The following is a 10,908-nucleotide window of genomic DNA, read 5'->3' as shown; positions in this document are numbered from 1 at the left end:
AAACAATGTGATTTCCACTGTTAGCCTCAATATCCGCTGGGATATAATTGTGAACGTGGCTCCGAGGAGGATATCATGGACATTTAGGTTAAAAACATGGTGTAAATGATGCATTATCGAGTTGAATTTGAATGCCAGGGCTTACGGACAGCTGGTTGACACCACAGGAGAAGCATGGAGGCATTTTAATCAATTGTTTTGGATCCACTGTTTATCCCTGAAACTTCAAAAGTGTTTTGTGGACTCAAACACTTTACCCACCTCTCCATCGGCATAGTGGTGAGTAGATATTGAGTGAATATTCATTTTGGGGTGAACTATCCCTTTAAGAATTTCCCTCCCCCAGCATTTCATGTGAACTGACTTCTGAAATGATAAAACCAGGGGATCCGTGTAATAACTTCTCAACATGGTTAAAAGAAATCAAAAATCAGTTTTATTGTTTTCAAGATTGAAAATAACCGAGGCTGAATTGTGAAAACAAAATAACTGCAAGGGTGGCAAAGGTTTTGCTCTCACTAAAAGGAAGTTATGAGAAATAGAAGCACAGCACATGGGAAGACAGTAGCACAGCTTTACAGAACATTTTTGGAAACATCAAAATGATATTAGAGGTGTAAGCTGATTCAGGAAAGTGCCATACAGGGGCAAACATTAAAATACAGTATTAACATGCCATTCTTGGCCCCAACCTGATATCTCCCAATATTCAGCAATGAGTAAATATCCTAAGCTTTGTCCCCACCAGACGTTGTAGTCAAAGGAATATCGGAACCTTCCTTGGCTGCAGGAATAAAGCTATATTGTCCATGTTTTTTCTTACGACGTTTGCAGAGAGTGATCACGACGATGAGGAGGAGGATGATGAAGCACAGAATCAGCAACCACCAAACTATTCTGCTTAGGCCTCTTCTACCTGTAAACAAGAAAATAATAATATTACTTTTCTTTCTCCACAACATCTGGATCAGCAAAAACTTCTTGCCCCACATTTCCACAAGTGTCATATGCAGAATCTCAATTAATGACCTCTTATGCTCAGTGTGACAGATCTTGACACTCTTCCAACTTTATTCGTGGCAACGCAGTAGTAAACACCAGCATTGGTAGACGTGGCTCGTGTGACACTGACGTTCTTCTGGCGCCCTCCAGTGGTCTCCCACGCATTCTCGGCAGCGGAGAATTTCCACTGGATCTCTGGGATCGGGTTTCCCCCAGCGCTGCAGGCAAAACTCACATTGTGACCCGGGGTCACCTCCTGACTGTAGTTCCCCTCCCTGAACTCAGGGGCAACTGTGGAGCAAAGAAGAAGGCAAATTTGAGAGAAGGCATCACCACAACATCAAAAAGGCTCTTTCTGTGACGCCAAACATTAAAACTCACACAAAACATCAAGATCTAGAGTGTGGTTGGCGGTTCCGTGTTGGTTGGTTGCGCTGAGGACGTATTTTCCACTATCGCGCCTTGTCCAGCGTTGTGGGGGAACCATCACTTCATCATCTTTAAACCAGGTGATTTTGGGCGTAGGTATTCCCTCGGGTTCGCACTTCATTCTGTCCTCCCCATTCTCCCTGACTTCATAGCGACCATCACAGGTAAATGAAGGGCCATCTGTGAATATAGTGTTAGGATAGTTTTCAGAATTAAAGGTTCAGGGTGCAGAATCCAGTGACATCTAGTGGTTAATAATATGCACCTATCCACCACAAACATGAAAGAGAACCTGTGGTATCCTTCAGTTGTGTTTAAAGGGTGTTTAGTTCGTTCAGTTTGGACTACTGTTAAAAACATGGGGGCCTCCATATAGAGGATGTAAATATAAAGTGTTTGAATATAAAGCGCCCTTTCTAGGAAAAAGAAAACCACAATATGTACAATTTGGATGAAAAACACTAGTGACAACATCTCTAAGATTATTTTATATTCAATTTCTGCCAATAGATCATTTTCACGTAAATCTTACCCACTGGAATCTTTAAAAATACAAACTTACTGAATCTTCGGTACGGTAGAGTCGGGTGTACTCACATTCAATTGTGATATCAACAGACGTGTTGGTCGAGGAGAGCTCATTAAAAAGTGCTGCAGTGTATTTTCCTGAATGAGCCCTGGAGAGAGGCTCAGACGTGTTGACCAGTTTTCCCTCATGGTACCAGTGAACAGTGGGTGGAGGGTTCCCATCAGCTCGACAGGACAACATTTCCAGCCTGAAGTAATCCTCCACTCCAGTGGAAGTGGACGGACAATCTTGCATCATTGGCTTATCTGCATGTAAACATGAGCATAGATTACAATCAATGTTAGCAGACAGATATAAACCATTATCTCTAATATGTGGAAAACTCACAGTGCACCACAGCGGTGTAAGGCTTGGAGGACTTTGTGGGAACAGTTTCTGGTCCCTTAGGGCCCAGGTGCAGCTCAGCGTTGCATGTGAAAAGTTTTCCGTTGTGAACTCTGGTAGGTGTCACTCTCAAAAAAGCGGTCTTGTTGACTGGGGTCGCGCTGGTGTCGTTGAACTTCTCCTCGCCATGGTTTTCCCCGCCAATGGACCACGTCACCCTGAGGTTCCGCACAGGAGCCACACTGATGATGTCACATCTCAGCCGGTACTGGACGCCCTCCACCATGGGACCTGGAGTCACCGCTGAGACCGACAGGGCGTCTGGAGTCTCTGTGAATAAAATATAAAGGAAAATATGTGGTTAGAACAAAGGAAGGTGATGATAATCCTGTCATTGCAAACACAATTGTATAAAAAGTTTCAATGCCAACATTTTGAGTGTGTGCTATTTCAAACTGCTGAATATTATTATTCTATAAATACTTTTCTTTTAAAGTGACATGGTACAGATACTTTGAACAGTTTACGCAAGCAAGACGACATTACTTCACATTATTATGTCAAACATTTTGGATGATAATCCCGCCGAGATAGAGAGGAGATTGTGTATCGTGCAGTCTGTATACTCACTATAGAGCGTGATGTTTGGCCCTGTGTAACACTGCTGATTATTCCTCAGAGTAATGTAGCATTTGGGTTTTATGGCCCAGGCTTGAAGTTTCTCAACCGTCCAGGTGACAGATGGAGGGTTTCCAGACTTTGAGCCTCCGACGGAAGCCTCCCAACCCATTCCCAAAGCATCTGGGGCGGATGTGCTGCAGTTAACTGAAGCTCTGTCGCCAAATCTCACCACGACTTCACCAGGTGTCAGCGTCAGGGGGCAAACTGCCATTCAGAAAGGAAATCATATTCCATCAGCGTTTGATAAATATGAAGTTAATAAAAGCATTGACAGGTTGATAAACAAAGATATAAATGGTGCATATTTGAGAGAAGTATACCCTTTCGTTGCACAGCGTTGGTCACGGTCACAGCAGGTTCTCTCACGACATGTATAAAAATGGACTTATTTGTTCTTCCCAGAGGATTGGAGGCTGTGCAGGTGTAATTTGCGCTGACGTTTCCTTGAGTAACACTGAGATTCTGTGTGTTCTCCATCATATTCACCCCATCACGGGTCCAGTGAAAGTGGGGAGGAGGGTAACCCTCAGCGTCACAGCTCAGGGTGACATCATCACCCTCCGTCAAGTACACATCAAGGGTGTTGTTGCTGAACTCAGGAGCATCTGAAGAGGAACACGCCTTTTGAATCATTCAAATACAGGATGTAAGCTTAGAATAAAAAATGACAACAGACTGTTTACTCACAATGCACGGAGATAACTTTTGTCTCAGATATAGGAGGAGGTTTCGGCCCATTTGGCCCGAAGTCCAGCTGAGCCTCACATCGAAACGTGGCTCCGTTGTCTCCTCTGCTGACGTTGACATGCAAAAGAGATGATTCGCTCACTGGTGTTTTGGTTGTGTTGGGGAAAGAGTGTGTCTCGATCATCACGTTGTCTTTGTACCACTTCACAGTCAGGTTCTGAACAGGAGCAGCATCATCGACATTACACTGCAGAACAAACTCTGTCTCCACCACAGGATCACTCAAAGAAAACAGGGTAACCTCTGGATTCTCTGTCAAAGCAAAAGGAAATGAGTTAGAGTAGTGTAACCCCCCCGCTGCCGCCACTGCATGATATTTATTTGAAATTACACTCACTGTATAAAGTAATCCTGAGGTCTTTACTGCATTCAAATGAGTCATTCATATTTATTATGCACTTAGCCGTTACGTTCCAGGGTGACAGTTGCCCTCTCCAAGGGATAAACTTTTCATCTACTGTCATTGCAGACTCTTCGTTTGACCAGTACATCCCTTCATGCTCTTCATATGAGCTGGTGCAGTTTACCGAGACCTGGCTTCCATATTCTGCTATCACCTCAGGGGGATCCAGGACTAGAGGGTTGTTTTCTGTGGGGCAGGTGGCGTCCGCACCTGTAAATAGACCAAACACTGATGTTCTATTTGGACTTAACAGGTTTACTTTGCTGCTCTCTGCTGGCTCATGTCACCAATACACGTCTCTGTGGGAGGCTTAATTCTAGCTCATAGAGTCTAACCTTCACTCATCCTCTCAAGTTAGCATGAGTAAGTCAAATTGCACAGATAGTAACGCAGATATCTTCAAAGAAATACATTATCACATCTACAGCTCCCACTAAAATTTTAAATTTATTTTTTTAATTATTAAAAAAATAAATATTTGTTCATTTTGTCAAATAGGCAATGAGTCCATAAATGCCACTTTCTGATTTCCTCGGAATGATCCCAAACAGAATCTCACTTAAAGAAAACTTAAATTTGTATCTAGTATGTTCTTTTAGCTTATTTTTGTAGTCGCCATCACTGGTCACATGTGCCACGACCGAAACTATACGCAAGCAAGAGACCCACCGTGTTTTCAATAAGTTTTACATCTAAATATGTTTTATCGCTCTCTGAAATAACACTAACATTATGTGTATATCATCATGTCATGCAGAGCTTTACTATTACTCACCACATAGCAAAGCCATGAGCATTAGGAGATGCAGCATCCTGAGAGGCGGCATGTTAGATCCGCACGCGGGAGGAAAGAGGCGGATGGAAGAAGGTAAGGACGTTTCTAGATGGTCCAGAGGATGTCCAGCTTCAGGGCCTGGACTAGATCAATTCTGGCCCAGACCTGGCTCCGGGGAGGATGATGATGACTTTCTGACAGTTGAACCAGTTTGAAGAGGAGAGAAAAAAAAGGAAAACAAGGGGAAGTTCAACGCCCTAGTTGACAGGAAACCGCCTGTGAAGCGGATATATAGCATCACAACCACAGGTCTGTGTGGGCCAACCGTTGGTGATTTGCTCCCCTCCTCCCACATTTTGTGAAATCATTCAGTGCAGCTTCTTCACAAAAGTACATACAGGCTCTAATTTGGCACCATTTTATTGAAAAGTTCATAGGACGTTGAAAAAACATCAATTTTGTCAGGAAATTGCAACACAGAGAACTCGATACATGGTGGTCACCATCCAATGACTCACGGTCTACACACATGTCACTGAAAGGCCTCTAATAAGCATCTAAAGACAACTTTTACTTTACAGACACGGTTTGAATCCCTTCACACACATCTGAGAATCATTCGCATCAGTTGATCACATTTCCTTCTCACATGTTCACATCACAACTATGTTACGTGGGTTTGATCATCATTGAAACTCGTTTCAGGGAGTAAGACCCGCCATGGAATTCCGCCCAGTAGACCCCATCCTGGTAGCGGCTGCGGTAATGTCCACCCCGATACCACACCCCATTCAGATTGGAGTGGGCACACATGTGGTACCACCAGCCTCCTTTCTGGTAATGGGCACAGTTACCTGATAACACAACAGCAGGTCAGGCCAGAAGTTACTCACATGAAAAGTCACTGAGAAAACAAACAGGAGCAGTGGGAGGAAATCAAACCTGTGTAGCTGTCCTTGTCTCGATCCAGAGTGGTGAAGGCCTTGTTGTTGTGCCACGAGAGCGAGTCCCCTGCATTGCCCTGGTATTGGCCCAACCGCAGTCGGTACCAGTCACTCTCCGGTTCCAGGTGGAAGCTGTCATACTCGGCATACACGTGCCGGCCCTGCCAGTCCTCCAGAGCCACACGTAGCTTATAATCAGCCTGTTTGGTCAACCAGTAGAGGTGCTCCAAGCCGAGCCAATACTCTCCATCTAGGTTCCCAAAGCCTTGCTGTAATATAAAGAAGTTATTTACAGTATATTGTGTTGCCAATTTGCATTTTTCCTATATTTATTAGCATGGGTATGAGGTTAGCAGTGCCAGTCAGCTTTTTCTACTACTTATGTCCAGATTGAATTATATCAATAATTCATTGTCCCTGGGTGATAAATCATAATTTGAGTGATTCCTGGGTTTTCCTCCAAAACAAAAAGCTGTTAACCTGTTTTCACTTTTATGAGATCCATTGAATGTATTGGCAATAACTCATGTACCGACATTCATGGTCCCCAGTAGATGAATCCTCCTGACTTTAGTGATTTTCTGACTCTTCCTCTTAAAATAACAATAATTTTATAGAGCCTTTCATCAGTCACTAGGGACGAGAAAAAAAAGAAAAGTTTCCATTCAAAACAGGACAAAAATAAACAGCACTGATGGCGTCAAAGGCCTCGGTGAACAGGTGGTGTTTAAGTCGTTTTTTTTAAGGTGTCCTTAACATTCATGTGACTTTTACAATGATCAGTAATCAGATTCTAATCCAGCAGCATCATCAGGTCAGAATGTCAATTTTTTTATGATCGAAACTTTCAAAATAAAGGCCATTCACATCAGCCTCAGCTGCACTTCAGATACCATGCTAACATACAAGGCCCAAAAAACTGTAGGCGCTTTACGATTAAAAGAATAATGAACCACAGCGTTATTTTTAAAGGTGCACAAAATCACCTTATACTGCTCCCAAGTCCTGAAGAAGTTGACCGACCCATCCTGTCGTCTCTGGATGACCGTCCACCCTCCCTGAGCCTGACTCTGCTCACACCAAGCCTGCATCAGGCGGTTAGCGCTCTGCGGGCGGAGCAGGTATATCCCACTGGTGGTCTCGCCCGATTCCAGCACATGCTGGCAGTCCCGCCATGGCCCTGAGTCGAGAGGATAAGAATAAGAAAAATAATAGGATCATATGTGATATTTTAATATATATATGATCATTTAAATTTTTACTAGTAAGTAATACTGTCATGAATAGTTAGTAGTCAAACAGATACACAACTGATCGCCTTTAATTCTTCCCTGAAAACTTCTGAAATTAAGTCAGTTGCTCCGACTATTCATTACTTTCGCACTGACCAAAACAAGTATCTGTAATTTGGACACAAAGAAGTGCCAGTTACAGGGAGTTTCGGTATTTTGTCTGTTGTTGTGTCCCATCACCACTGTGCCTTCAGCTAATCTGTTCCCTGCTGAGGAATTTTTTCCCAGCTCATGTTCAATGTCTCATGTCACAGTGATGAAATGCACATGGGAATTTGCACAGGGAAAATGTATACATAGAGGAAAGCCTCAAGTGATAATGCCTGTAAGTGCTTTTGCTCCACTCTCACACAAGCGAGATGTGGCAATGTGAAATGTCTTTCATCAGACCTGTTGGGAGACATTGAGTCACACACTTTCTCTCCGCTGACTTGTCGGAGGGACGGCTCAAATCCTCTACTTTGTCATTTCAAACATTCCAGTTCTGCAAGTTTACGTTCGTCTATAGCTCCAACAAGCGCTGTGCTCCATGCATGTGTTCTTATTATAAATCCCCCTCTGCTCGGATAAGAGCTGTTTCTGACATTGTTTAGGCATTCCCAGTGAGATAGGGCTCCCACCAGCAGGTCACTGACTCCATCAGCCTCTGCTGCTTATCTGAGCAGTTAAGTAACTCGGACAGAAGATTGGCGCACTTTATACACACAGGTTTGAGTCTCATCAAGCACTGCTTGTTAAAAGACACGTTTGACTTGTGTGTACCTGGAGTCTTTGTGACGGGGGAACTAATGAAAGGGGGGGCTGTAGGAGTGTTGGTGCTGGGGAGGTTATGAACTCGCTCGATTTTTTCCTGCTGTGACGGAGGAGCACTTTGGTCCCTTTGAACGTCGTTGGTCATTTCGCTGGCTTCAGAGCTGTAATTAGGATGCACGTTAGACTGGATTTTGGGTGGTTCAGTCATCACCTGGTCGGACCGAGACAAAAACAACACATCCATCTCAGTTCCTGTGTACAAATCGAGCACAATCTTGCAACATGCAGACCACAGATGGTTTCCTACCACGGAGGGCTGGTGGGTGGAGTCCCTGCACTGGCACTGCTTTTCCAGACGAGCAATAAACTGGGTCTGGGAGCTCAACATGGAAGTGATGGCTCCATATTTCTTCTCCAGCTCCCTGTAATTGCTTGACACCTGCAGGGCCTGAGACGTCCCAACCCCCAGAACAGACAGAGGATGAGTTTGACCATGTAGCTTCACTGTGACATGAATCAAACTTCAAGAGGACTGCAGTGCTCTGCTCACCTGTGTTGTAGCATTGAGCAGCAGGTTCTCCACCCTTCGCTGCTCCGAGGCCTGGTCCTTTTGGTTGATGACTTCCTGCAGCAGCTGGGCGTAGAGCTGGGTGATGCGTGAGTTCATGCTGTTACTCTCTTTCCGCAGGGCTCTTACCTCCATGGCAAGAGTCCCCTCCTGGTCCAGTTGGCCCCTGAACTTCTCCATCTCTTCCTGCTGTCGCCTGAGCTCCGCCCGCAGCGCTGCCACCTCAGACTGGTTGGCTGCGGCAGACTGTGTATTCAAACACAGCGCCCCTGTCAGTTTTTGCTGGGGGACAATGAAGGTGTAGGAGCACCGGCCTCCGTTTGTATCTGAGGACCGTGATGGCCGTTTCTGAGTGTTATTTCCATTGGCCCCCTCCCTCCGCCCACCAGCTTCTGGTATGTTCACACAGAGGGTTAGAAAAAGAGTCAGGCCTATCGTCAGTGTCTTCTCCATGAATGTGATCAGCTTCTGGTGACACCTTGGAAGTGGAGGAGAGGACATGATGAGAATCACTACCAGCTCCTAAATATCACCTGATAATGTTTGACTGAGCCTTTATAATTCTGACACTATGACAAAAAGACGTCCACTTTGACTTCCAGGAAAACTGAGTGTTGTGGGTTCTCACTGTCTGCCAGATGTTTCCTCAAAGTCAAACTACATCCATTTCACCCTGGTTGGAATTTATTAGCAGGTCAACACTGATGGGTGAACAGTCAACACAGATCAGCCAGAATCAACACACCTCCATCTCACAGTCAACAGACGGCTCGGCTCCACATCCAAGCACAACCACCACAGTCAACACCATAAACACATGAATCAATACCAACATCTTAAACAAGCATTTTCTCTATCTCAATGACAAGCATCACAAGACCCACCAGTAGAAATCTGAAACAAACCACCAGGAAAAGGGATTCTTTTTCCAGTAGATAAATAACAATATGTAGGATAATGATCTGACTTCAATGTCATTGTAAATACATTTAAGTCTTACTAAAAATAGATTGTTTTCGAAAAAGACCATTCATTACTTACTGTAGCAGCTGGAAGGTGTTTTGAGAAGTCTTTGCTCTTTTCCAGTAGGAAAAACTTCTAGCACCAGCTGATGTAGAGTTAAGGCAAAGACATTTTAGAAATCACATCTTTAGGAGTCACATAAATGAGCCGCTTCTTCCAAATAAAGAGACATCGGTGATCTTCTCTAATGTTAAAGTGAAGCAGATGCAGTAGGTTTTGTCAGTAATCAGACCAGCTCTGTCTTCCCTGTGGAGTCTGTCCCAGGACCTCTCAAGAAGGAGACAACTAATTACACATTGTCCGAATGGCACCGCCTCCCAGTGCTGGTTGTTGAGCTGGGTGTTGAGTGCAGGAGTCTCCTCCTCCCTCTGCCATCATTGACCTGCTGCCCTGACACAAACTCTACAGAGCTCAACTACACCAAAGCAGTTGTTTCCACTTTGACCTCATTGTTGAAACATATTTTGTTCAATTGATAGCCTTTATCATCCCGTGTGCAGAAAGCATGCCGTCTCTGTTCAATGTGAGATACAGTTTTTACACAGCTTTATCTTCTATCTGACTAAAGTAGTGGTGGAAGAAGTCTAGTTTTTATTTAACTAAAATTAGCAATATAAAAAAGAATTGCATTTAAAATCTTAATTAATTAAAAGCATAAAATAAGTATTTTAAGAGTTTGTCACAGATGTCACAAATGAAATTCTGTACTGCTTGTTGCTTTAATCCATCTACATTTTTAATATTTGAACATGTACATTTGCAAAGTAACTTAATACTGTTATTGTCAAATAAAGAAGGTGGGTTACAATCATTATTTGTTTTGAGCTGCAATCAGGGCTGCACAGTATTTCGGCTGAATGTGGTACGATAGCGTTCCAGCAATAAACAAACAGTGTGTTGCACTTGATAACGATCACACCCCAAACTGCATGTTGTTCTATATTTGCTTGTGAGGCAGTTGTACTGTTCTACCGATATGATGAAAGTGGAACTTGTGACCAGCCCTGGGTTTTTTTTTCAGCCTTTAACCACATCCCCATCACCACTGCCTTCTTCGCTGTGGCTAGTGTGAATATATGTGGAACTGGCTGTTAACTGTAGTTGGTTATGAGGGGAGATCCTGCTTTGAATTACGTGTGTTTGCTGGTTTCTGCTGGTCACCATCAGGAACTGCAGCAATACTGGTAGAGCTTTCTAAATCAGTTTTAGTCAAATTTGTGAAATAAATAAAGAACAAATTAGACTGAGGGCCAATAATAACAATTTAGAACATAGGACAAGACACAGAATATCAGTTGTATGCTCTACCGCACTAATCCAGGCCTGCCACCATTTTGTGTTATGGGATGTTAAGGGACATGTCTCTAGGGCATGAATC

General features: G+C 43.8%; 2 protein-coding genes across 2 annotated transcripts; both read right to left on the bottom strand.

Moving 5' to 3' along the window:
- Positions 1 to 413: 413 nt before the first annotated feature.
- On the bottom strand, positions 414 to 5,190 carry icam5 (intercellular adhesion molecule 5). Its single transcript, XM_053442693.1, has 10 exons — positions 4,951 to 5,190; positions 4,110 to 4,385; positions 3,713 to 4,024; positions 3,346 to 3,630; positions 2,975 to 3,229; positions 2,348 to 2,674; positions 2,029 to 2,265; positions 1,384 to 1,611; positions 1,030 to 1,293; positions 414 to 916 (listed from the first exon to the last, which is right to left on the bottom strand). Exons 1-10 carry the CDS (start codon positions 5,000 to 5,002, stop codon positions 729 to 731), a joined length of 2,424 nt encoding a protein of 807 aa, XP_053298668.1. The 5' UTR covers positions 5,003 to 5,190; the 3' UTR covers positions 414 to 728.
- A 166-nt stretch (positions 5,191 to 5,356) lies between these two features.
- On the bottom strand, positions 5,357 to 9,866 carry angptl6 (angiopoietin-like 6). Its single transcript, XM_053442694.1, has 8 exons — positions 9,739 to 9,866; positions 9,549 to 9,615; positions 8,490 to 8,985; positions 8,247 to 8,387; positions 7,949 to 8,150; positions 6,881 to 7,074; positions 5,893 to 6,163; positions 5,357 to 5,804 (listed from the first exon to the last, which is right to left on the bottom strand). Exons 3-8 carry the CDS (start codon positions 8,958 to 8,960, stop codon positions 5,620 to 5,622), a joined length of 1,464 nt encoding a protein of 487 aa, XP_053298669.1. The 5' UTR covers positions 8,961 to 8,985; positions 9,549 to 9,615; positions 9,739 to 9,866; the 3' UTR covers positions 5,357 to 5,619.
- Positions 9,867 to 10,908: the final 1,042 nt, after the last annotated feature.

Source organism: Pleuronectes platessa, chromosome 16 (assembly GCF_947347685.1).
Source record: "Pleuronectes platessa chromosome 16, fPlePla1.1, whole genome shotgun sequence".
In the NCBI taxonomy this organism is placed as follows: Eukaryota; Metazoa; Chordata; class Actinopteri; order Pleuronectiformes; family Pleuronectidae; genus Pleuronectes; species Pleuronectes platessa.
This window is presented reverse-complemented; position numbering and strand designations above follow the sequence as displayed.